We start from the raw sequence: 26,369 nt of genomic DNA on the forward strand, positions 1-26,369 counted from the left end.
CTTTGTTGTTCTGTTATGACATTCGAACCAGTACTACACAACATGGCGAACTCCCATCGAATGTCGTTCATGAGGAAACTTCTCCGATCCATTTCTTTAAGCACATCAAGGACTTCGTCTTCCAGACACAAGTCACAGAAACACACAGTTCGTATAGAAGCTTGTGTTTGTTGCAAACTTATTTGGTTGAGTGGTCGCAACTCTTGATAAACTCGCTGTAAAAGCTCTGCATTAATGCCTTGGTAGTATTCTGGGAACTTTTTAAGATAGTTTGCCACACGTTTTGAGGCATTTTCCATGTCCGAATGAATCGAGGTGTTTTGAAAGGGATTATTGCAATGAAAGTGTCATTGGTTTTGTTGCCAACCCAAAAACAAACAGAAATGAAAAGCACCTGCATAAAATTGTGACGTTTTTACAATTACCGAAAAAGACTATGTTAATATTACAACTAAGAACAAAATAGGTCAGACTGAAAGAAAGCTACACCAGGATGAACAAACTGGAAAAAAAAAGAAAAAAAAAAAAAAGAAAAACTGAGAATGGTACATTAAGATATTTTCCCTCACACACTAAAAATAACGGTTTACGTAGATAAAAAGACCAATTACTAAGTGTGGTATCTATTCAAGTTTTTCAACGAGTACATTTTCAGTTCTGTTAAAAGTGCATAAATCATGATTAATGGTCAAACTTCCAAAATAATCGGGGTATCAAGGAAACGTTGTCATGGTTTGGTAGCAGTAAATTAACAGCTGGGGTGATGTGTTTCTATGGTAACCGATTCATTTCCGCAACGACACGTCGCATATGTCAAACATTGAGTAAAATGATTTTCTGTCGTAACCAGGTCCCTCCTGGTCGTAACAAATTCTCATGGATATCTTGTATAACGTATATTCATTATAAATTGTAGTAGAATGGTTTACATAAACCCGTGAAATACACACTGGCCTAATAAAAATTAGTAGACCTTAATTCCATTGTGTTATTGTTTCACTATTTAATACACACTAACCGCTGTTATCTGTTTCACGGGTTTATGAAAACCACTCTAAAAAATCTACTCACGAAAAACAACGTACGAAACAAAAACAAAAATAAAAAACACACTCACACAAAAAGAAAAAAAAAAAAAAAAACCAAAAAAAAAAAAAAACGAAAAAAAAATAATGGTGGACTACAGTACAAAGAATGCATTTTTGCCGTTCAACAAGAAGATAAAAGAAGTATTTATATTGATGCACACTAGGAAAATTGCCGTTTTATTAATTATGGAGCGACTCACAGCGACGGACCTGAAAACTAGGCGGGGACTGGGAACGATGACTGACCCAATTTTATACTGTTGAGCTTTGGAGATCGATGATAGTCTGAGCCATTAGTGAGAACATTCATGTATATCTTTGTACCATACAGTGTGATAACTTCTCAGTTCATGCTAATATCTCTAATAGATAATATCTCTAATAGATAATATCTCTAATAGATAATATCTCTAATAGATAATATCTCTAATAGATAATATCTCTAATAGATAATATCTCTAATAGATAAATCTCTAATAGATAAATCTCTAATAGATAATATCTCCAATAGATAATATCTCCAATAGATAATATCTCCAATAGATAATATCTCCAATAGATGATATCTCCAATAGATAATATCTCTAATAGATGATATCTCTAATAGATGATATCTCCAATAGATGATTTCTCCAATAGATGATATCTCCAATAGATGATATCTCCAATAGATGATATCTCCAATAGATGATATCTCTAATAGATATCTCCAATAGATAATATCTCTAATAGATAAAATCTCTAATAGATAATATCTCTAATAGATAATATCTCTAATATATAATATCTCTAATAGATAATATCTCTAATCGGTAATATCTCTAATAGTATTAAAGCCCCAAATCAAATGATAAGTTTCTAGTTTTTGTGTCGCTAAGCATAGAGTCTTTAGAGCGATTTTCGTATTCAATTAAGAGGGAAATATATAGATACATATAGGACAAGACATGCTGTAACATTAAATTGGCTTTCCACTGTTTTCCAGTAATTCGTCCAGTCACACACTGCGTGTAGATATGGTTACGGTTAGGGGCGATGCAGTTGTAATAGTGAATTTGACGTGCGTTTATCGTTTCGTTTCCCACTTATACCGCTCTATTCTCTCCATAACTCATCTTAGTTGGAAGTTGGAAATTGGTGCTCGTAAAGAATGTGAATTAATAGATGAATGCAACAAATCTTTTATTGAAATTTCTTTCGGAATCATGATACAAAATTGTAAGGTATCAAAAAGTCCTTCTATACTATTAAAACTAAGCTAAGCATGGCTGTAGTCGTTGTTTTCTCGTGGCATTTTGTATCAGTACTTTAGTAAGAATCCTTATCTTTGCACACCGTTTAAGAGGAGCACGCTTACTAGCTTGCTGTGATTAAGTTCTTTCATTCCCGCCAATTTCATTCCCAAAACTATTCGGCGTAGAACACAAGATAAGCTCTATTTCAGCTAAACTAACCGGTGAACCTTTTGTCGCCCGGCTGTTCAAGAACTGTTCCCATTTTCTGGCGGCTTCTTCTCCAAGAAAACAACGAAACAAGAACTCACTTTGTTGTTCTGTTATGACATTCGAACCAGTACTACACAACATGGCGAACTCCCATCGAATGTCGTTCATGAGGAAACTTCTCCGATCCATTTCTTTGAGTACATCAAGGACTTCGTCTTCCAGACACAAGTCACAGAAACACACAGTTCGCATTGAAGCTTGTGTTTGTTGCAAACTTATTTGGTTGAGTGGTCGCAACTCTTGATAAACTCGCTGTAAAAGCTCTGCATTAATGCCTTGGTAATACTCTGGGAATTTCGCTAGATATTTTATCACTGCTTCACTGAGAACACCTTCCATTATCAAGCGAATTGCTTGAGAACGTGATTATTCACTGTTAACATCTATTTTGTTTGTTTACAGAATTAAACGATTTACAAGAAATAACACAAAACCTGCCATCTTAATTAGCAACCAAGAGATCACTTGAAATTTGAAGATCTAAACTAAAACATTGAAAAAAGAAAAGGAATAATTTAATATGACTTAAATTAAAAGATGGGAAATGAAATATATGTGAAACAATCATAAAAAGGGGATGCCTATATCTAAAGTGGAAAATACTTTTCATTAGATTGAACATATTAAAGTAAACAAAACTTGTCCGTTTGTACAAGGTTGTCAGCGCTAATTAAGTTTCCTACTCAAGAAAAAAAGACAGCTTTGGAAACCAAGGAATTTATCTATGAAAATTTGGGAAAACTATATTTATTTTTGCTATCTTTCTGAATGAAATTAAATATCTAATTTTGGCAATGTCTAGCAACTGTAGTGTTACAGGCTATACTCCGTGTCGTTTGTCGTTGTGGTGAAAATTTAAAGGTTTAGACACCTTAAAGTTTATCAATATGACAATTCTGTCAATAGTCAGTTGTTTAGATTATAAACTTTCAAGTAGGCTCAGTTTCAGCTTGTTGATGTTTTATTCTCGATATTCACTTTATCATAGGCCGGGTTGGGGTAATTGACCTGCGGGCGGTTTATTTCATTAAAAAAAAAGAAAGAAAAAAAAAGAGAGATAATAATAATAATAAAAGAATAAAATAATAATGATAACAATAATTTTTTAAATAATAATAATTCTTATAACCAATCAGTAGCTTTAATAGTGCATTATCGTAGGATCCTAGCCAAATAATAATAATAATAATAATAATAATAATAATAATAATGAAATAAATAATCACCCAAAACATTCCTATCTCTGGACCGGCCGCAGCAAATCGGTCAGCTAGACTTAAACTAAGGATAGTTGTGCGACAAGCTTCGCGTTTACAGACCGTGTGAGCTAAATTCGTATTAGATTATTCCATTCCAGACTACGTGTCATTCTCTTGAGTATCACGTCTTTGTTCACAGATAATTATCAACGCCGGGTTTCATATCGAGTGAAAGGACTGTGGAGATATGCTGTTGACTAGGCTGCCTGGATGAGCATTTTTAATATCTGTAGCTCTACAAATGCAGCCCAATTCTGCTGACCGATATTCATGGCATCGTTCTCACGATTGTCCAGTTTCGACCCAGTCCTCCCACGTTATGAAACTCGGCCATGACATTGCGATCTGAATTGGAAAAAATGCACTTAAAAAAATTGCACGATTTGAAAATATAAAAATTTATTGGATTACGATTTGAATTATGAAGCACAACTGTTATAAGATTTAATATTGAAGAAAATAGAAAAACGCGCGTGCGTGCTGTGTGCAGAACACGAGAGAAGTGTTAGGAGTGTTCTGTCAATCCCCGAGTGCTTTATAACTCCACTCAGAACAACAAGCAAGTTTTTTAGTTCTTTTATAAAAGGCAAATTACGTGAATGACGAAACTGAAAGTACGCGCTCGTTCTGCGTGCTCTCATAAAGCACGCGCTCCCAACCAATCAGATTGCGAGATTTAGAGCAGTTATTTTATAAATATAATTTTGATCAAATATCTCAAAAAAACTTTGTATGGAATATTACGGCCAAATATTCTTACAATCATTATGGTATAAAAGAAATTAAAATGTAACGAATACGACGAGGGAATTTGCTACCCCGAATCTTTTCGCGTCAAAAAAAAAAGTTAAAAAGAAATTAAAAAAAAAAATCTATTTTATATCTTTTATTAAAAATGAAATCATTAATTTTATATAGATATTGTTTGTTGAGATTCATTCTCGTTTATTTTTCTTTCTTGATAAGCCGAAGGGCGATGTAAGCAAAGGTCAGGTAAATGACTGTCATCGCTGCGAGGGCTAGTTCATTGTACCACAAGTGACTTGGGTCGACGTCTTGAACCTTGAGGAACTGGTCACCTGTCGGACTGAAAAACACTCAAACATCACACAACATGTTGCTTCGGGTACGGCGGAGCCGGGGGGGTGAGGGGTGGGGGGCTTTAGTCCACTCACTTTTACGAGAATGACACATCATATTCTCTTAGGTGCTTCACAGAGACTGTGATAAGTTTGCCTTGATACTGATCAAAGGCAAACCGCAGGATGACTCTAGTTCTTGCAGTACATGCGCAAATCGACCGCCGTTTACATCCATCGCTTTATTGGGCAATCGATTTCACAAGGCATCCATTCGAGGAAACAAGGTTTGACCAATGAACCAATGTATGTATAGATAGGTTAGTACTCGTTTACATCGACCAAAAGGACCTTTGAGTGGGTGTCAAAAAATAGGGCGAAGCTATTGTTTTTGTTATTGTGTTTTATGATCCAATAGGTCATTTTAGCCGTTGTGGACGAGTGCTGACAGTACTCTTCGATTGCACGTTACGTCATCGCGGCCATGTTGGTGCCATTTAACAAAAGATTTCTTATTAGCATTCATTGTTAACGGCACCACAATGACCGCCATGCTTTTGTCTTTTAACTCTCTTGGGAATGCTTGCAACCCATCAATAGGTAGTGGTCAATCACTCTCGACACAGCCCTGTCATTTTTACTGTGCATGCACAATGAAATGAACATGCGTAGTAAGAATGATAACGCTCTGTAGTCGAGGGTAATGGTCAGTGATAACGTATAACCAGTATTGTTTAAATATTTTCTGCATTATAACCGCTTTTTGTGTGCAGTTATTAGTAGATGGGTCAGCCAATCAGAACAAGGAAATATTTGAGTTGAATGAACAATGGAAAATACAATCAAATCGTTATTATGGAAATGGCATACCAAGAAACATTGAAAGAACAGTGAAATATCATTCCTTCCAACTCGTTGGCTTCCAAAGTCTGTTGAAAAGAGTCGAAAGAAAAGGCAATAAACAACAATGTCTTGATGCCGCCGCGAGAGATGCCGTACTCCATGGTAATTAACCACGTTTGACTGGCAGCAGTGAAAAATTAATTTCGAAAAAGCAACTCGTAACTAAAGAGTTCGCATGACTTTGAAAAATTGCTTTAAAACTGAGTTTAATCATGAAGTCATTCTACTTTGTATCACAGTACGAGAATGCTCAGATGCTTTTTACTCACTTCAGCGTGCGTGGAAAACGGCTAATAAAATAAGGAGCACTGATATTCTGAGGGTGTAAAATATCCACCTTCGGGCGCTTTATACATGAGCCTCTGGCTCGGGAGAAATGGGCAACCCCTCCCCGCGTTATCGAAGTAAAATTTTTGCCTTTTTTATTTTAGAGATAGCATTAAACGGCAATGAACTTTATAAACATCGGCATTGTTGATCAAGTCATTGCGCATTCTTTACAGTTATATAACCTATGCAAAAGTATTTAACCGAGGCCAATCCTAGGTACAATTGAGTCCGTAGTCAAGTATGTCATGGATATTTACTGAGTTGAAAAAGTCTCACTAATTATCCTCCTGCTTGGGCTTATAATGAATAAAAGGCCAGTCTAAAAGCTAGTCCTACCTCAATGGCATATCTAAAAATACTCAGGTATTTGACCCAAGATAACCACTTGCCGACGGAACCTAGATTCACCAAAACACCGCTGAACACCTGGAAAAAAGATCGAAATAATTAAAAATGCATTCATTTATTTGTATAAGTGGTTTGGGGAAGTTTTCGAGGTGGATGACGCAAAAAAACGCAGCAAACCAGCAAGCACTCACCCTTGACCAGGAGAAAAACAAAACAACCCCACCCCTCCTTCTCCACCCAACCGCTTTCCATTCCCCTCAGCTTCGGCGCCTATTTAGCAATTAGTCCTTGAGCCCGAGTGGGCTATTGACTCATAGGCCATGAGGGCGAGAGGACTAATTGTTTTAGTCAAATCCAACTACTCGGTCAAATTTATAGATGCAAACAAGTTTTGAATTAAAGTTAAATGTAAAGTTTTGGTTTTCAAAGCCGGCACTTTCGCTACTTGTAGGATATAATTTACAACCTAGTAGTAGCTCATTCAATCAGAACGCAGCATTGATGATAGAATTGACTTAACGCTGTAAGTCTAAACCTACCAATTGTCTATAACAAATCTTGCGCTCTGATTGGCTGAGCTACTAGAAGTTCATTAGTTATAGACCAATAGTAGCGAAAAGAGCCAGTTTTGCCAAAACCAAACATCGCAAAAAATAAATTATTTCAACCTAAATTCAAAATTGTTTGTATCAATTTATTTAACTAATTAGTATGTTTAGACTAAAACAATTAGACCTCTCGTCCTCATGGTAAACGAGTTAATAGCCTATTCGGCCTTCAACCTCATGGGCTATTGACTCATAGACCACGAGGGCAAGCTACGGGTCTAATATTAAATTGAATGTTTTGTTGAGATATAATAGTCAATCCAGTGGTAACACTTACCATCATAAACACGTATGGAAGTGCTATGAGAAGATTAGCGTTGGCGAACGTCAAGACTGAAGCACTAACAAAGAATGACAATCCACATGCGCAGAGAGACGTTAAGACCAGAGTCAGCACAAAAACCACGAACTTTAGCAAAGTTCTCTGAAAACCTGTAAAAATGAATACCCTTTTTATAACATCACGCTGAAGAAAAAATCTTTATTGTTCCACGCTGGGATAATGTTGGCGCCAAAACGCGCGCGTGTTCATCCACAAGCTTTGGGACTCGGTATGTTACTTGACTTATAATTTCGGGTGGAATTCCTGTGCATTTGGCGGGAATGTTGGCGCCAAACGCGCGCATGTTCGCCCCATAATTCCCCAACTGTGCCACTGCTCCTGTACTTGAGTACTTGAAAAACTAAAGTAATAAAACCAAACTAAACTAAATAACTAAAGTAATTGAAAAACTTTGAAAAGTCGGTGGATGGATGCGATCGACTGGCGACAGCCGTTTTCCTTATATAAAAAATTCCCACTAACGACTAAAGGTCTCTTTAGGTATGACTTCGACAAGGCTAAAGGACATGTTGTTCTCACTATTTATAGCGGTCACGTGATAAACTAGTCTATATCTGTTTTATCGCTCTAAAATAGATAGTTCAAACTACACGAGTACTCTGTCAAAGACGACTTTATTTCGAAAAATAACTAGACCAGCCTAGAAATAAAGGATTTTGTGCCTGGGACACACAGCGAATCAATAACAAGAAATACTTGACTTTAGAATCACAAAAAATAAACTGTCAGCCAAAAATAGCTGCTGTGCACGTCACTGGCCTTCCTGGAGACTTCAGTCTTTATCACTACGCTTACGCTATACTTCATTCAAATACCCTTGGGCAGAGAACAGACACGGACAAACAAGCTAGCGCCCTACTGCGCCCTGCATCTTACCGCCCTCATTGTATCACATACAGGTCATTCACAACCTAAAGATCAGTAAAACAATTTATGTTTCACGAAAACCGTTGCACGTAACAATAGTTAAGTTATAATATCCTTGATTATCTAATAAAGTTTAACAAAATTTTCTTTGCTTAAGACCTCATTATCTTGTTATAATAGTAGTCATTATTGTTGACGACGACACGACAGAACGTTTGCACATGTCCAAATTTTTGGCAGGAAAACTGCAGAAGTTCAAGTCTTTCCCCTTATCACAACTTCCAAACAAAGATTAGCTGTTTTATTTTTAACATTGATACCCATATTAAATGAACAACTAACATATCTCCTATTTTTAGGCTTTTCATGATAACCTAAGGCTAAATGTAACGAAGCTTGTCGTCGGGTTTTCGCATGACTGTGAAAAGCACAGGGCCTTAAGCGTGCCGTGCCGTGACCGTGATGCTTTCTAGTAGTATTTTATTTGGCTGATTTTTCTCTCTCGCGCAATGTGATTGGTCTGGCAGTGCCGTGAGGTTGCCGTGACCGTATCAGCGCCTTGTTTAAGCCATGTTTCGGGTATTTGATTGGATGGAGAGTAAATTCTCGAGGGATGTGATTGATCTTGCGTATCCCTTGCCGTGTCATGACCGTGTTCGAGCCGAGAGCTTTTAACAGTCATACGTGTAAACTACTCTATAGTTAGTAGCAAGTTTTAAAATCTATCAATTTGTTTTTCATTGAGTTTTCTACGGCCGGTTCAAGCGTTTTTCATTTTTATCAAGTCTTACTGTTTACGCCAGGTTATATTTGTTATCCAAATATCAGTATCGGTTATTGGTGGTTAATTTACCGCTTTCTTAATTCATGTTTCTATTCTCGGTTTTCACCCACGTGACTTGGTGCATGACAACGGTTGCTAACCGCCATATTGGTGCACAACATAGTGTAAACAAAAGAGATTCATCACAATCGAGCGACTAAAAGTCAATATTTTCAGCACATTTTCTATAATGGTTCTTTGTTTAATGGTAAATCGTCATACCAGGAGTGTTCGTGATAAGGGAATTTCCCTCTTTCGTGTTCCATCGGTTAGAAAAAGTCAAGGAGAGGAGGCAGAAGAGCTGTCGATTGAACGACGTAGAAAGTGGTTGGCCGCCATTAGTAGGGTTGGGTTATCCGAAGAAATCATCAACAGTGGGAGAATTTGCAGCCGTCACTTCGTTTCTGGAAAACCTGCTGCCAATTGGGATAAGTTTAACGTCGATTGGGTGCCTACATTAAATTTGGGACACAACAAAACAGTAGTAAGTGAGAAAAACTCTGATCTTCAAGCCGCGCGAAGTGAACGTGCAAAAGTGAGAAGGAAGAGACAACAGGAAAGAGCATTGTTCGAGTCAGCTGCAAAGGTAGCGAAACTGGATGAAGAAGGCGCTACAATCGACAATATTTCTTTTGACTCTCCTTCTTTAACTGAGGAAATCAGCCAGATCGCAAATGACCTTCAATCAGCGAGTGATAAATCAAAGTTGCACTGCCAAGATGGCGATTTATTGGACGGGATTACTTCGAAGCTGGAGGAACTTTGTAAGATCACTGACTCTAGCACACAAACAAACGAAGTTAATCCAGAAATGACCGAGTCAAGCACACAAACTGAGGAGTTAGATTATATGTTTTCTTAGCCAAAGAAAGCCCCTTTCGATCGCGAAGATATGCTGGAAGATGGGAAGGTACTATTTTACACTGGATTGCCTTCAGCTACTATTTTACAAGCTGTATATGAACATGTAGCCCCTCATGTGGCAAGAAAGTCGTTGAGCTTAACGAAGTTCCAGGAACTTGTCATGGTCTTGATGAAACTCCGACTTAATGTGCCATACTTGGATCTTGCATACCGTTTTGAAGTGTCTGCACCAACTGTCTCCAGGATATTTTTTACCTGGATAACAATCATGGACATACGACTCTCTCAACTAATATATTGGCCTGAGCGGGATGAACTATGGAGAACAATGCCTCAATGCTTCGAGTTTTCGTTTGGAAAGAAGACAACAGTGATTATTGATTGTTTTGAGGTCTTCATAGAAAGGCCTACCAACCTGCTGGCAAGAGCCCAGACCTTCAGCTCCTACAAACACCACAACACTGTAAAGGTATTAATTGGAATCACTCCACAAGGCACCATTTCCTTTGTATCAAAGGCCTGGGGTGGCAGAACATCTGATAAGCTCCTCACTGAAAACTGTGGTATTTTAAATAAACTTGTGCCTGGTGATCTAGTAATGGCCGACAGGGGATTTACAGTTCATGAAAGTGTGGCATTCAAGAGAGCAGAGCTTGTTATACCAGCGTTTACTAAGGGGAAGAGCCAGCTGGACCCCATCGATGTTGAGAACACCCGAGGAATTGCAAATGTCAGAATTCATGTGGAGAGGGTAATCGGTTTGCTGAGGTGCAAGTACACAATTCTGAAAGGGACACTGAGCACTGACTTTCTCATGAGCAATAAGGAACAGGTACCAGTCATTGATATCATTTTAAGGGTGTGTTCTGGTCTTGTTAACCTTTGTCCACCAATCATTCCATTTGACTAGATTATAAACATACTAATTATTACCAAAATTTGAGAATTTGAATTTATTTATAAAGATAAAAATGAAATACCAGGATATTCTTGTATTCAAAATGTCATAATGTATTGGTGACACAAGAAATATTTTTCTGCTTTGTTCCTGTCAGAGTAGCTATTTTATTTTTGGACATTGCTGATGAAAACTAGTGTATCTTAATTGTTTATTATTAATTCTCAAATTTACTACTATTTTGTTGCATTTAAAGCACAATAGAATATAGTGGTCTTTTGTATCACCTATTTCAAAAAAACAGTTGTCACTGCCAAAGGCAATAGTCGATTCGAAGGTGTAATATATGAAAATAAACGCAAATAATCAAAGCCTTTAAAGTTCTTTCAGGCTACAAACAACACTGGATATCTCAAAACTCATTAAAAAAAAAAAAAAAAAAAACAAGTGATTGTTGGAACTATGAATAACCTATCACCTTTCTCCTTTAGCGATGACAACCTTTCTTAAATGAAATAGGTGTATAGATATGTTTTTGTGTAATGAATATTCTAGTGGATCGAAACCAACTGTTATTTGCTAAATAGCTACTATGATTATTAACAACTTTGTATTTCTTTCATGGTATTAATGCATTTGCTCTTCTAAAACAACATTACTGTTTCAAATAAAGAGTAGATGATGGCTAGTGAACACTAGCGTGTTCTAAACACATATTCTAAACTGATGGAAACATTGTAATTTTACCAATTTCCAAACACTGAGCCAGATGTGGGCGCATTTTGGGTATGTCAAATGTAAAGTCTCGTGGGCTGAAACCATAAACCAGACACGTAGCAAATGCTATGGCAAAGATTCCACAGTCACTCCCATTCAGTTGTTGCTGGACTGTTACATTTTCTATGCCTACATAGCTGTCTGCCATTAAACTCTCTACCTGTTCTTCAACCTCTTTGGCAATGATATCATGGTAGAGACTATCATAAGGTTGACCATGCCTGGTCTACATCCAATAGAGCTTATACAGACCCAGTGCATATGTCCTGTATGTAATATTTGAACAAATTCTGAAGTGACAACATCAAAGTTCCTAATGGGGCCAAGGGTTGTTTTTTGAAAGCTCTCTATCAGAGGATTGACTTTCTGTAGATGTACTTGTGCTTTCTGAATTATTGTACAGTCCAGCCATCCAGTAGGTGAATTAATGATGTCAAAATGACTGTCATTGAGGCTACCAAGGGAAGCCCTCTTGTCTAAAACCCCTTTAGTCACTTGTGTTATTTTGACATCCGATTCATCATCACTGGAATCAATAATTGATGAATAACTAGTAGATACAGCACTAGCATTATTACCAATGATTGTACTTTCCTTTTTGTCCAATTTAGCTGCTTGCATTTGTGGAATACTGTTTTCACATTTTAATTGGCTTGTTGATGCAGCACTAACAGTGTTGGCTTTTGAAGAAGAAGAACAAGTGGTAGGACCAATAGAACTAGATGCAGTTACTTTGGCTGCTTGAGACACCTTGCAATTGCTGCACACCCACGTAGTTTGACTATTGTTAGGCATTCTTTTATAGTCCAGACACTGGAGATGGAAAAACTTTCCATTTTGGCAATTTTCACTGTGACATTTGAGAAGCCTTTCATTCATCATTGGTGATGAGCCACATACACAAATACTGTCCAGTTTCAAAGCTTGATCATTATGTGTGCACTTAGTAGAACTTGGCTTTGATGCTTTTCTTGGCTTTTTGCATTGAAATTCTGCTAGCAAGCGGCAGTTAGGACAGTACCAAACATCAGGGACTGAATCTGATAAATGCAAACATGTCTGGTGAAATTCCTTTATTAGGCACTTTGGGTTACTGCAGTGAATAGTTCTTCCTTGAGAAGGCATTCCACAGTAACAAATACCAGAGGACTTGTTTGCTGGTTTTATTTCAGGTAAGTGCTGTTTTCTTGTATACCATCGAGCAAGAATCTCAGGTAGTATGCATGTCTGCCATACTTTTGTAACTTTGGGAACGATAGCTTCCCAGTGACTTGTTTCTGGGAGAATTCTTTCAATGAAGACTTGAGGTTTGTTTTCGCTGAATGCACACACGACAAAGTCACAAAATTGGCGACCAGTTATAGACAATTGTTGCTGCACTTGGTAATAATACTGGTGCTTTCTCTTTAGTCGAAATATTCCATTCACTTTCTCTAGGCAAGAACTTTTCTTAAGCACATAACTTTCAAAGTCCCAGTTTTCAATAATGTAAGGGCACTTTACTTCTCCACACCCATCACCACAACAGGAGCAGGAACAGAGGAAATCAGGTGTTGCATGCATCCAGGGATGTTGCTTATCAATGAAAACTCCACACTTTATCAGTACAAAATCTTTGTGGTTTGCAGACATGAGATGGTTGTAAGTCTCTATGGCTTTGCCTTCATTTTTGATTCCATGATTGATTGCTTTAGATTGCACACTAAACAACTGTGGATAGCAAATGTTTTTAATAGGTGAGATAGATGGTTGGTCAGGATTTGTATTGGCAACAGAATAACTCATTGAAGCCCCAACACGACCAGCTCTATGTTTAAAAAACGCAGTTCCTTTTGATTGATCCCTTGTTTCCTGTTCTATTAATTCTATCTCGGAATCAGAAAGAGATAGTTCGACTTTGCAGCACTTTTGTAACAGCTCTGGGTAGTTCAGCTTCAGATTCTCATGATTGTAAAGGGATGGTATCGTTAGAACACGCCGACTTTTTAGTACAAATTGATCAGCATAAGGAGCCACTAGAGAAAGAATGACAGGCTTTTTTTGGCTCTCATTTAGTTTTGCAAAGAAGGTTTTCATATCCGTTTCTGTAGGGGTGACATTTGGGACGGACTTCGTTTTCCCTACCGGAGTGCTAGTCGAAGGTTGTACACCATCAATTTTAACGTCTAATTCATCTTTCAACTTTCGAGCTGATTTAAAATTGATGTCTTCAACTTGAGCGTACGGTACTTCGTTTACGTAAGTTGGGAGTAGCCACGTACATTTCACTTCTGTGCAGGCCAACTTTCCATGTATACGATTCCACGCCTCAATATAGAACAGTACGCTCCCTACATGAGAGCAGCACTCTGCTAGACCTGCTTTGCAACCAAGGCAGTGGGCAGATATTATCGTTCCTTCTCCATTAGCGATAATCCAAATTGGTATTGGCGGTTCATTCATTCGCTGCGAATGACGAACTTTTCCTAACACCACGAACTTATTTCCAATGGCTTTTCCTTGAACGCTCGTTATGAAGCCCGATACCATTTGATTGTAACTCTCTAGACTCTTGAAAGCCTTGAACTGCCTTAAAGTATAGAAGCTGGTTTCCAGCACAAGATAAGAGAGAAGATCGGTGGCTTCGATCGGTGGCAGACATTCTGCATCTAACTTCTCGCCTTGTAAACACGCGGGGTCGACTCCAATACCTTCGATTTTTTTTAAATATCTCGTTCGAATGTGATTTTCAAGCTTTTTGGCGTATTCAGATAAGACAATTGAAGAGGTATCTTCAATTCTTTTCTGTTCTTGGGTTTCGTTTTTTGAAATATCGACGAGTAAATCCTCGGACATCGCATAATTCGAATCAAAACATAAGCGCACGTGTGTGATTTGACATATGCTAATGAGCTTCCTGTGCACCAATATGGCGGACACTAAGTTTTAATCCGCTCGTGACGTCACGTGAAAACCGAGAATAATTAGGTCCGCGGCTTCTTACTACGTACGCTCTGAGGGCGAGGAATCCTCCTTCAACACGCGACCAAGCCGTTATTTTTAGCTAGTTTTTTTCTCTCATAAGTTTACGGTTGACGGATCTACAGACCTCTTTCGATTATGTTGTTGTTGGTTCATGTCCATCAGCAAAATGAAAATAAAAGACGAAACCTTCTCAGACGCTACATCACACCATAGTTAATAATGTATTCAAATGCAGAACTGAACGTTTTAAAAACAGTTTTATACTAAATGGGTCAATATATGGGACAACATATAGCTCTATTTTAGTACTGTAAATATATCTTATCTAAATTCTATGTAATATCACGTTTTTCAAACCGTAAGGTTTGCAAGTTGATAATAAATAAATTGAAATGTTATACTATTTAAGGTGGAACCAAACTAATTCAGAGCGAATTTTGGACAATTTTGTTCTCGCTCGCTTCGCAAAACTATAATGTGCTTGGATTATCCTAGATTCTAACAGTGTATTTTATTTTAAGATTTTTTAAATGTTTAGCCTGTTACGCCCGAAAATCAAACAGCTATTTTTAGTTTTTGGCTTTTTTCTCCTCATCCCCAGATACGATTTTTCTGAAATTTTCAGAATCTTATCATCTAGTACTATTGCAGCCTGTGTATAAATTTGGATGGAAAGCCTTGGGCAGAAAAAAAGTTATGACGCCGCTTGAAAATTCGATCCAAAATTTGAAGCATATGAAACATCGCGCTTTAGAAACATTACCATTGAATGGATTGCCTTGAAGTTTTCACATACCTATTTCCAAGTATTGCGGATGAGCCTTACGAAAAATCAGCATCAAATCTTAAAAACTCATTGAATAAATGTTTTTTTACTAATTGTCGTTGTAAACCTCAAAAATGAGAGTTTTGCTAAAAATCACATTTTCGCCGTTTTCTTAAAAACGGCTCCAAGTTTTTTCTTTAAACTACCTACATCAATAGACCAGAGGTTTATCTAAATGGTAGTGAAATTTTTACAGCTCGTCCTATCTACATTTTGGAGAAAACATTTTTTAAAGTGAGGTGTACCTAAAAATAGCACTGTTTGATTTTCGGCCGTAATAGGCTAAACAATTAAAAAATCTTAAAATAAAATACACGGTTAGAATCTAGGATAAGTAAAGTACATTATATGAAAAATACAGATAAATTGACGCATTTATTTTGCGAAGCGAGCGAGAATAAAATTGTCCAAAATTCGCTCTGAATTAGTTTGGTTCCACCTTAACACGAAAATAAAAAAGAAATCACACTTTTCTTGGAAGGAATGTTTGCCACTCCTCTTTTAATTTGCTGTTTGTCTCGCATCTAAGATAAGTAAAGAAGGTTTTCATAATTGCGTTGCCAACCAAAGGCTAATAAGAGCACCTTACCTATCATGAAATAGACAATAGCCGAGAATGCCGCGGTAGGAAACAGCCTCATTGGGATAATGTCACAAAGGACCTTGGCCAGGAAGTATACCGATACGCGGTAGTAGCCGCCAGCAGATTCATGTCTGTGATGATAATGTAAACATGAGGGCATAATAATGGTTCTACGTGCTACAGTGCTTTCTACAGCTGGCAAGGCACGCATGCGAATGAATTGGACGCGTTTGCATAATGGCGTCATTTGACGCCCACTACCATAATGCTTCGCGAATTTTTTTCTCATTGAAATTTGTATTCCCTCATGACAATAGTAAGACAATTGGTGCTAATTAACTGAACATAAGAAAGTATGCAAGGGAGTCTGGTAGCAGAGGTCAATGACGCCATCATGCAAACGTCCTATTCAAAACGTCCGAAATAGGAGATCCAGAACAAGAGGGGAAATCCTAGTGAGTGGATTGCAGATTACATTTCTTGAAATTCAGAGAAAGTAGGAAGGAGAAAGATAGAGATAGATGAAGGAAAATCAATTGCTTGCTTTTAAAACTGTCTGTATATCTCCCCCCCCCCCCCCCCCCCCACTGCCCCGGCAAATAATCTAAAGAAGCTTAAGTTGTCCTTCAGCAGCATCATACAAGCGTAATACAGGTTTTTTAAACAATGCCTTTACAGCTGTAGATATTTAAATTGTCTAAGGTTTTACCATCTACGGCCTCGTCAGAGATGACATGGATGGCTGCGAGGGAGACTAAGGGCTAGGACCGACCCCGTGTCATTTCCTTAAATTAATATTTCCTCTCATGCATCTAGTCAAATATTACTGTTGAAAAAGAAAACAATACTCAAGGGGATAACTCACATGAATATCTTTCGTTCTTTAATAAACAGTTCTACGGCCGACAGGTTACCAAACACCATGTTCATAATTATGAAGAAAAACGAACCAACCCTAGAACGATAATAATATAGACAGATGAATTGTTAAGTTTCAAAATAATCAGCCAGCTTCTGCGGTTAACACTTGACATTTGCTTTGTTGGCCTGGTTTTAGAAATGGCGTCATTTACTACCAATACCAGAATGCTTCGAGATTTAAAAAAAAAAAAAAAAATTCCCACAATTTTTCGAGTAATCCAGTACCGCTCGAAAGCTGGATTTTCATTGCTCCCTAAGTATAGTACCGCTTTTGTAAGGTTAGGTTTAGTGCTATTGTTTGGATGACCAATCTATTGTTTTTTAATCCAATCATGTAACTCGTTCCGAGCGGTACGGGCTGGCTCAATTTTTCTCTCGTGGAATAATATAAGACAATAAACCTGTTTTGCATTCTATGCATACCGCTGTCTTTGAAAATCACAGGCTTAGCCTCCTTTGTAAAAGACGAGGGGCTGGCGTGCATTCTGTACAGAATAAAGGTCTTAGAATGGAGGCATTTAACCCGTGAAATAAAAAATGCTAGTCAACGTGTAACAGTCAAATAGACACAAAAGAAAACAATGGAATTAGGGTCTACTAAAGTGTATTAGTCTAATATCTGTTTCACGGGTTTAATGACTTCACTCTACCCTTCATTTTATAAGATAGTTTTGAAGCAAATAGTCTGACAGTAGCCAGGTTTAGTTGTAGGGGACAAACGTCCATAATATATAGGGCGGACATAAATCCTAACCCCGATCAGGTAATGAATGGTCTGACCACTTTATAATATATCAAGTAGAGCTATGCGTGGAGCCATGATATAAAAGAACTCACCTATTTTGGAGTCCATTTGGTCCTTTCTTCTGGTCGTAGTAGATAGCACCCACAATAGTACCAAAAAGAACTGTAATAATCAGCTACGAGAGAATCAAATTCACAGTTTTTTAGCGTAATGGCGGTGACAAGGGAGTCAAAAGGAAGCGGGTGTTTCATATCCCAGGGGAGAGAAAGAGTCTCGCTTCGTTGGCCGGTTTTTCACTTTACAAAATGCCTGGGAAATACAAGGCGATTTTATCCAGCGGGTAAGCACTATTTCCCGCCCGGGTTTTAACCCTAGCAATTAAACTCGCTGGGAAAATTTTTACGAAAAGTAATTGTATTGGTTGCACAATAAAGGGTGGCGTAGCGGCAGAGTACTAGGCTCTCCTCTCACCTCGGCATCACATGTGAGTAGAGGGTTTTTCTCCGGGTTCTCCGGTTTTCCTCCCTCAGCAAAAATCTAACGCGCAAGAACTCCATTCGATCTGCTAGACAGTTGTGCCCGGCCTTTGATCAGCCACTGAAGAGGTTGTAGCAGGGTATCGACTATGAAATTGGTAACACACAACAGGCAGAACGAAGCCTGGGAGTGGATGAACAAACAATTAATCGTGAGATAAAACAAAGAACGCAGCTCACATGTGGAACAATACACATTGTTCACCATAATCCATGCTTTCTTTGTTTTTGTTATTTTGCCCAATCCAAAGCTTCGTTCTACCAGTGGACACCGACCCGCTATAGGGGATGAAGTCAAGGACTACTGAGATGGTCACTACGAGATGATGTCATAACATAACAAGACAATTCTATAAATCCTTTGACTCTATTAGGTTGACGAGAGATTAATGGCGCCATTACGCGCAGCAATTTCTCTGCAACTTGTCTGGCACGAGTGTTTTCACTGTGCAACGGAGATTTTTTCTCAAATTGCGCTGTAGGTTACACACTACAATGCTCCATGCAACTTGTGTCGCAATACCTTTGCAAGACAACTTTGAAATTGCTCCGTGTAATCGCGCCTTAAAGATTTACGCAAGAGCTGTTTGGAATATTACGTAGAAAGCTGAGAGAAAGTGAAAAACAACTTTAGGTTATATGACGTATATGAAGACCTCTCATTGAACTGATGATAGAGTGTTGACTGCGATAGATGATGGTTGGATGAACCATAATTAATGGAGCTCCATTAACTATGGATGAACGATTATTGACAAATGTGACATTATATAGTGAGAGATTTATTTACCATTACTAGATACTTTGTAGGATTAACAATAAAACCGCTTTATTTGTTTGTTCACTTAAAACGATCATTTAAGAGGTTGATTAGAATAGATAAAAAGTATGGTAATTGAAGTTAAGAATTTCACAATTTGCACGCCACGCTCGTCGTCACAAGAAGTTCAGTTAAACACATTGGCCGTTTGTATTTTCGAAGTCAGTCCTTGCTGATTCCCGTCTCTGTTAATTATGACTAAATATTCTTCTATTCATAGCTCTTTCAGTGTTTTTAGTCTCGTCAGTGTTGGCCATTTTAGACACACACCTGCAAGTTTTCAATCTCATTTACTCCATCAAATGTTTTAAACGATTTTGATCCTGCGAAATCTTTCAAACATTCTACTATCTTCTAAAGTCGGTGATAAAACCACAAAGCCGGCCAACTGCACGGTTTACGCAGTAGAGGGCTAAGCTATAGCAAAACAGGATGATCAGTTTTGCACATATTTTATAATGTACGTGATCTAGAAAGAAAACAACCTGGAATCGCTACGGTTACAGTGGCTTTACACAGAAGTTTGTAAACATAACCTTTTTTCTATAAAGATGATTGCTACTTTGTTGTGTTGTCGTTGCAAAAGCAAAGAAAAAGGTTAATAAATAATGGTACAAAAATCTAGCCAACAGAGACGATGCCACTAGAAACCAAGAAACTCGATATCGTTATCAGCGACTGTCAACTCTGTCAAGCACAGAAGACAATCTAATTAAAACAGTTCACATAACTCGACATTTTAATAAACTCGTTAAAGGCACAGGGGATGCGAAGAACTTGCTAGACTTGGCTGAGAGACAGGACAAGACATTCCAAGCAATCAGATATTGCAAGTGAAAATAGAATAAACTGTGTTAATCAGACCTTGTGCTGATCAGTGCGGAACATCAACTGACAGTACTACATGCCGCACATCATGCATGTGAACTTGCGTTCTTTGCTCCGGAAAAGGGAGTAAAATAGTTTTTTTATTTTAAAAGAATTAAAAACTTTTTAAGAACCTTTGCCTTGATCTTAATGTTAATTTAGTTTTTCATTCTTTTAAAATCAAATAAACTATTTTGCTTTAAAGTTCCTATCCCAGATGCTCTCAAAAGGGAGTAAGATTTAAAAATTCTGGTAGCACCGTGCTACCCGGAATTTAAAATCTTACTCCCTTTTTCGGGAGTACCGGCTACAGTAGTATTTCGAACACAGAGGCAGTACAATTAATCCATTCTATTGCCATAATATGGGGTGCACAAAAATAAAGGACAAAATAAAACAACGTCAAAAATAATGTCGCAAACAAAAACTTTTTGGGAACAAAACACCACGAATAGCCTTTCTTTTTGCCATAAACATCAAAGTTTGAAATGGAAATCCTCAACACATCCCGACCTTTCCTCCTCAGCTTCACTACGTCATCCATCTCCATGGTAACAGACTAGACATTTATAAATCAAAGTGTCCAGCTATAGTTGCAGTCAGTACAGGATTTGTCGCAGCCGTGAAAAGAGATTCAGAATTTGTACGATCAATACTGCCATGTGGAAATTTCTTTGTGTAGTTCTGATGGTGCTGGTGTCTCAGGGGACGAATGCGAAGGTCTTCTGGGAGACAGAGGAGATCGCAGAAAACTGTAAGTTAATCTCTAGCTATTCAGTGTTTCATAATGTGGAACGTCGCTTCAAGTTTCTGTCTTTCAAGCAGAAACGTATCAAAATCGGCCGAATGAGTCCTTCCTGTAGAGAAAGTACAACAAGTCGTGTCTTCTGTTCGAGTCAACGACCCCGTTTGACGCATTTCATTTTGAAGCTCCTTTATTTGAAGTAGTCAGAATGCGATTTAAAGAGACCCAGACATATCAAATATCAAATATACATTAGTTTTTCTCGGTCAAATGTTAAAAAAAAAATCGGGAACGCCGTTACGTAAACAAGCTTTCGAAAACGGGGAACACGGGCGGTCAAGCGCTTCTGGTAGAAACTGGAAGAAAATGAAAAATTAAATTCTCAAGTTTTGAGGTGATTTTATTGGTTGGGACTATAAGTAATTTACCGCCCCTTGGTATCTAGATAACATGTAGCAGGGATCGTATCATAAAGTGTACCAAAAGGAAAATATTGATAAATATAGACCACTTAATAACGTTATGTAATGACTTTATTAATGAGGACATGTTCACTCTTTATCAAACACCTATCATTTTGCGGAAATAAATAATTAGCTGATATTGTAAGAATGTTACCACGAATGTGTAATTCAACTTGAAGCAATAATGTATTGTATTCCTAGATGTAGATAAGCACAAATTTGAATTGCCATCATATTAATGTAATGTCACCCAAGATAACAAGGAATTGGAAATATTTCCTCTTACTAGTCTATAGAAGGTTCCAGAAGATCTTCCAACACTGAAGATATCATTGATTGTTCGTGTATATTTAGTAACACAATGATGACACACAATTAATCGATTTGATGAGATGCAAACGCTTCATTTCGCTCAAATAGGTGTCCAACAAAAGACTGAAAATGTTCTTGTTTGTGTTTGTTTGAGCATTCGATATCGATTAGTAGCTGGAGTCCAGCATAGGATCAAGGTGGTGAGTGATGCTGGCAAAGCCTCCTTGTTGTTGTTCGATAAATTTTTCCAGTACGATATATTCCTAGTATAGCGGTCAGTTATTTAAAAGTCCCGACTTACTCATGCCTATGGAATGGGCATTGTATTAATATTGTACCATAGGGCACGGAACATCAGAAATCCAGTTCCCCAGCCCAGTTTCCCGTTAACAGAAGAATCAACGCATATAAAAACGTTTTTTACTATTTTTTTCTTATTGCTACTGAGTTTTTTTTAAATCGACTCCTCGTGTTCAGAGCATTTTATATTCATTCCAATTTCACTTTCCCATCCAGTTTCTACCATAAGTAAACTTGATAAACGATAAATTTTTTCGGAGAAGAAACAAAAACAGCTAAGTGAACGATGTTAATATATGAGATGTTAGAAGTTCTCGACTATTCAATGCAAGTTACGTTCATGCTGCACAAAAGGCACACAGAGGAAGGGGAAGGAACTACGTTAGATAAACAGTGAGGGAACTACCACTTTTTTAACCACAATCTCCACTCAAATGGACCGCAAAGTAGGCGGTCAAGACTGTGCACAACGGGGATTTTAGGTTGGGCACGCCTACAATGGCTATAGATACATCCGTGCATACTTAAAAATAGAACTTGAAGCAACCGTAGTCTAATGAAATCCGGTTTTCTATTCCTTTCACTTTTTAACCACAACTTCCACTTAAAATCTTTTAATGGACTGCAAAGTAGGCGGCCAACACTGTGCACAACGGAGTTTTTTGGCCGGCATACCTGCAATGGCTAAAGATACATCCATAGCTGAATACTTGAGAATAGAACTTGAAACAACTGTAGGACTCAGTTCTTGATTATCGTTTCTCTCTCCTGTGCTTCGAAACTTCGAAAAGGTTTTTCTTCCTTCGTAATAACTGGAAACTTTCTTTAAATTCTTACTGAATTCTTACTGGATTGACACTCCTAAATCTGCTTTGCCGGACTCTTTATATGATTAGGAGAAATATATAATAGAAGGGAAAAAAAGACAACTAAAAATCAACTGATATGTGGATTGAATTCATAAATCAATTGGACCGTAGACACCCGTTATCTAACCTTTAACGGGGGCGGATATAGGGGTGGTTCGGGGGATTCGTGCCAACCCATTTTACGAACCCCTAAATGAGAAATACGAATCTCCTTTTAGACCATCTTGATTATATTGAAAACCCTAAAAGACAACAACTAACGATATAGGATAAAGTAGTATGTCAGGAATGGCCTTGTTTCATCCATCAATTGAAAAACGGTTTTGAATGACCGAGAAATTCTACAAACTTTCTAAATCGCGGCGGAATCATTCGCCAAGTTTGCACTTATTTGTCGTCCCGGTATCCTTTAGAGCAGCTTTATGTACGAGTTTATTAAGCAAAGGAAAAGGAACAACAACAATTGCAGTAGGAACATAGTAAAAGTTTAAGAGACGTCAAACTTATTTCGTTTTTCGGGCAAAACCCAATAATGACATAAAAGAGGGCAGATGCCCTATTTTCATTCTCTGTCCAGACCTATACAAATGCTACATTCAATGTGTACAGCACACAACACTCAAATGTTGTTTTCTGACGAGAGAGATAGAACCTCGCTGAGAACGATGTGATGAAAGAAGGAAGAGACAACCCATCAAATAGAAAAGAGACCCTGGAATGGACCAGAAAACCTATTGTAAATCTGAGCAACTCAATTCCAACATATGATATGTCAGTAACCTAAACCAGACGTGAAATACGTACCTGCACTCTAGAAATGACTTCCTAAGAACAACCTAGAAGCTGAATTGGACGGACCTCATTGTATACCATCAATAAAAGCAATTCCAAACAAAAAATCCTCTCAATGTCGGTTACAAGCCAAACTTGTTAGAAAGAGATTGGTATCCAAATATTCTATATAGGCGAAGTACTCGTAGACTCATTTAGATCATTACGATAGATAGCAAATGTGTATCTAAATGTTCGAAATATGTAGGCAAGCTGAGGTGTCTGGTAATACAAGGTCCTGCTTTTTTGCTAAAACGTTTTCGCCAAGAAAATTCATAGGAAACTATTAGCTGAATTTCATCCCTTGTCAAGTTTGGCGCACGACTAGACTGAAGCAATTTTGGGGTTTTCGTGAAAGGTTCTTAGTGAAATTTGCCTCGCAAAGCTGTTGCATCTTGAAGGAAGCCCGTTACATCAGAAAGAAGACCGAACAGATAACAACGGAAGTAGCTCAAACATTCGTAGAGATGAGTGGAGAATTAAATCAATTGACATAATAATTTAAAAATCAAGATCCATTGCATTGTGATATATATACGATGAAAGAATTTCGATTTAAACCACTTTGCTGCCAATTTAACTTCAAGGAAATAAGAACGGCGATATGCCAATCATAATTTAATGTCTAGCGAGAGAGCCCTAACAGTTAAGGTCATAAGTTCTGAGATAGGCTCTATATGTATGTTGGTAACATAATCTTATATTGAGGTTATTGACCGAACCGCGATCGAAGCCCAAATCATGGACGGAATATCAAACGAGTGAATACTACAATAGGTTTCTTTTTCACATCGTCACGTGACATAATAGATTCCGGCAATGGCAGAAGGCCCGCTTACACTTGCATTGTATTGACCCGCCAATAAATATTTGACTGTAGACTTCCATGTAATATATGTAATAGAGGCTTTGCACCATCACGTGATGGCAGCCATTAGAGAGGAGAGAGGAACAAGGTGACAGGAACAATTGAATTTGTTCTTTTTTGGCTGAAAGACTATTGCCTCTTGTCTTGATCTCCCTCACGTAATGTTGAAAAGCCTCTGACTTCTATTTAAACGAGAAAAGTTCGAAAGTAACCCGAGTTCCAGGCCCCAGGGGAGGGGGTGGGAGGTTTGAAAGTGGAAATGTATTCACCAAAAAAAGCTGACAAAGTGCCGTCGTCGTCGTCGCCGGAAAAAAATAACGAAGTCGACTTATTGCTGGTCAATTCCTCGCCTCCACCACCTAGTATCCCTTTCTTGCCTGAGACACAAGACTGTATTTTCTCAACCACCACAGAATGAAATCAAATTGGTTATCCTAAATATATTCTTTTATGCTAGATTTGCAGAGAGTTCCACCCATTAAAGCCACTGCAGAGAAGATGATGAGGTACCTCTTTGGGCGCACAACCTCGCATATTGTAAAGCGCTCAGCCCCAAGACCTGACGATGTGTTGATTGTCATCGACTCCTCCAAATCTATTCCAGAGTCGAACTTTACTCGGTGTCTCTACGCCCTGCAGGGGATGATAGAACGCTTCAAGCCTGACGCTCGTTTTGCTTCCATTCTTTTCTCTACCAAAGCCGAAGTCATGTTCAAATTTCTACCGGCTAAAAAGGCAATGGAAAAGTTGTTGACGATTCGCTACAACGGCGGGTTCACCAACACCCAAGACGCTCTCAAGAAATCCGGAAGGCTTTTTGTGAGCAGGACCTCGGGCGGTAGACGCAACGCATACAAGAAGATGTTCATCTTAACAGACGGCCAGTCCAACATCAAGAAAGAAAGGACATTGTACCTAGCATATGTTCTGAAGGAGCTTGGGATCGAGATCTACGTCATGGCTGTGGGAGAACGCATCGAAGGGATCAATGAACTCGGAATGCTGGCGACCTCGACAGACAAGCACTTGTACCGTGTTGGAGAGATGGACCAGTTTATGCAAGTGGTGCAGGAGATACCGAAGGATCCCTACTATGAAAAGAATGATGGTATCTGAAGTGCATGTAGAAGCCTAACAAAATAACCTACATTTTATATATCTTCAGAAGTAGCCTATCGCATGAAAGGAAAGCTCTAGTTGTATTACTTTATCATTTCACAATTGAAGTCACTCGACTTAGACATTTTGTTGTTCCATTGCAATTTGATTATAGTCGACTTTTAATTTTTTTTTCACTATTCAACGCTTATAGACAGTAGCATGGAGTACTAAGTCAAAATCAAGTCAAGCATATTAAGAGAAAAGTTATTCCTAGATTAGAGTCTTGTACTGTTTTCTACCACTTGTAGGCGTGAACGCATTAGTTGTTGGCAAGAGGCAGCTGGCTTATGTGTGCGAGTCACTCCAAGTGTGGTTAAGTAAACTGAATGAAAAAGCATGTTAATCTGAATTGGACAATTGTTCTTCTAGTGGATGGTATATTTAGAGAAGAGTGCAGGGAAGAATACTCGAAATCAACTTTTTCAACAATGGTATTGGTAGCAATCGGCCTAGTCGAGCTATCATGTTGGCAAACTGTTGTTTTTACGCCCTTTTTTTAGTACAAACCTGGGATAGTTTTTAGGGAAAGTCTAATAATTTCAGTGTTAATTTGCCGTGCCCTTTCACAATCATGATAAATCTGCCCTAAAAGACATTTTTACCGATTCGGCGGCCATCTTGAATTCTATTGTTTTGTCAGGGTGTCTTTTTTTACAAAACTTTACGCTTTTCAATGAGAAGCACATCCAAGAAGTATTTGAATTTGCTTTATAAATTTTGTACGTTAGCTCCCTGTACATCCCATAATTCAAGATGGCTGCCGTATCAGTAGAAAGGTCTATTCCTAAGAATATCGATGATAAAATTGCAAAGGTCTTATAGTATATATGAATTTATATCTTTAAAGTCAATAGCAGAATTAAAA

At 38.0% G+C, this 26,369-nt stretch overlaps 3 protein-coding genes across 4 annotated transcripts in view; 2 read left to right on the top strand and 1 right to left on the bottom strand.

Annotated features, from left to right (window-relative positions):
* Positions 1-4,720: 4,720 nt before the first annotated feature.
* Positions 4,721-26,369, bottom strand: part of LOC116295596 (broad substrate specificity ATP-binding cassette transporter ABCG2) — a 34,070-nt gene continuing 12,421 nt past the window's right edge. For both annotated transcript variants that reach the window (XM_089037285.1, XM_089037286.1), the window contains exons 10-16: positions 17,824-17,906; positions 16,931-17,020; positions 16,072-16,196; positions 7,398-7,552; positions 6,501-6,590; positions 5,802-5,860; positions 4,721-4,939 (exon numbers count right to left, since the gene is read on the bottom strand). In XM_089037285.1, coding sequence (XP_088893411.1) covers positions 4,798-4,939; positions 5,802-5,860; positions 6,501-6,590; positions 7,398-7,552; positions 16,072-16,196; positions 16,931-17,020; positions 17,824-17,906 — 744 coding nt within the window. In that variant the 3' untranslated portion in view covers positions 4,721-4,797. The remainder of the gene's footprint in view (positions 4,940-5,801; positions 5,861-6,500; positions 6,591-7,397; positions 7,553-16,071; positions 16,197-16,930; positions 17,021-17,823; positions 17,907-26,369) is intronic.
* On the top strand, positions 10,046-11,638 carry LOC148906935 (uncharacterized). The gene has a single exon (XM_089037290.1). It carries the CDS (start codon positions 10,046-10,048, stop codon positions 10,925-10,927), a length of 882 nt encoding a protein of 293 aa, XP_088893416.1. The 3' UTR covers positions 10,928-11,638.
* Positions 20,539-25,853, top strand: LOC116295597 (integrin alpha-X). Its single transcript, XM_031703468.2, has 2 exons — positions 20,539-20,708; positions 24,801-25,853. The coding sequence occupies exons 1-2, from the start codon at positions 20,615-20,617 to the stop codon at positions 25,457-25,459; spliced, it is 753 nt and encodes a 250-aa protein (XP_031559328.1). The 5' UTR covers positions 20,539-20,614; the 3' UTR covers positions 25,460-25,853.

The sequence above is a fragment of the Actinia tenebrosa genome, unplaced genomic scaffold (assembly GCF_029948245.1).
Source record: "Actinia tenebrosa isolate PJP-AT-01 unplaced genomic scaffold, QUT_ActTen_1.0 PGA_scaffold4__44_contigs__length_22323623, whole genome shotgun sequence".
Classification (NCBI taxonomy): Eukaryota; Metazoa; Cnidaria; class Anthozoa; order Actiniaria; family Actiniidae; genus Actinia; species Actinia tenebrosa.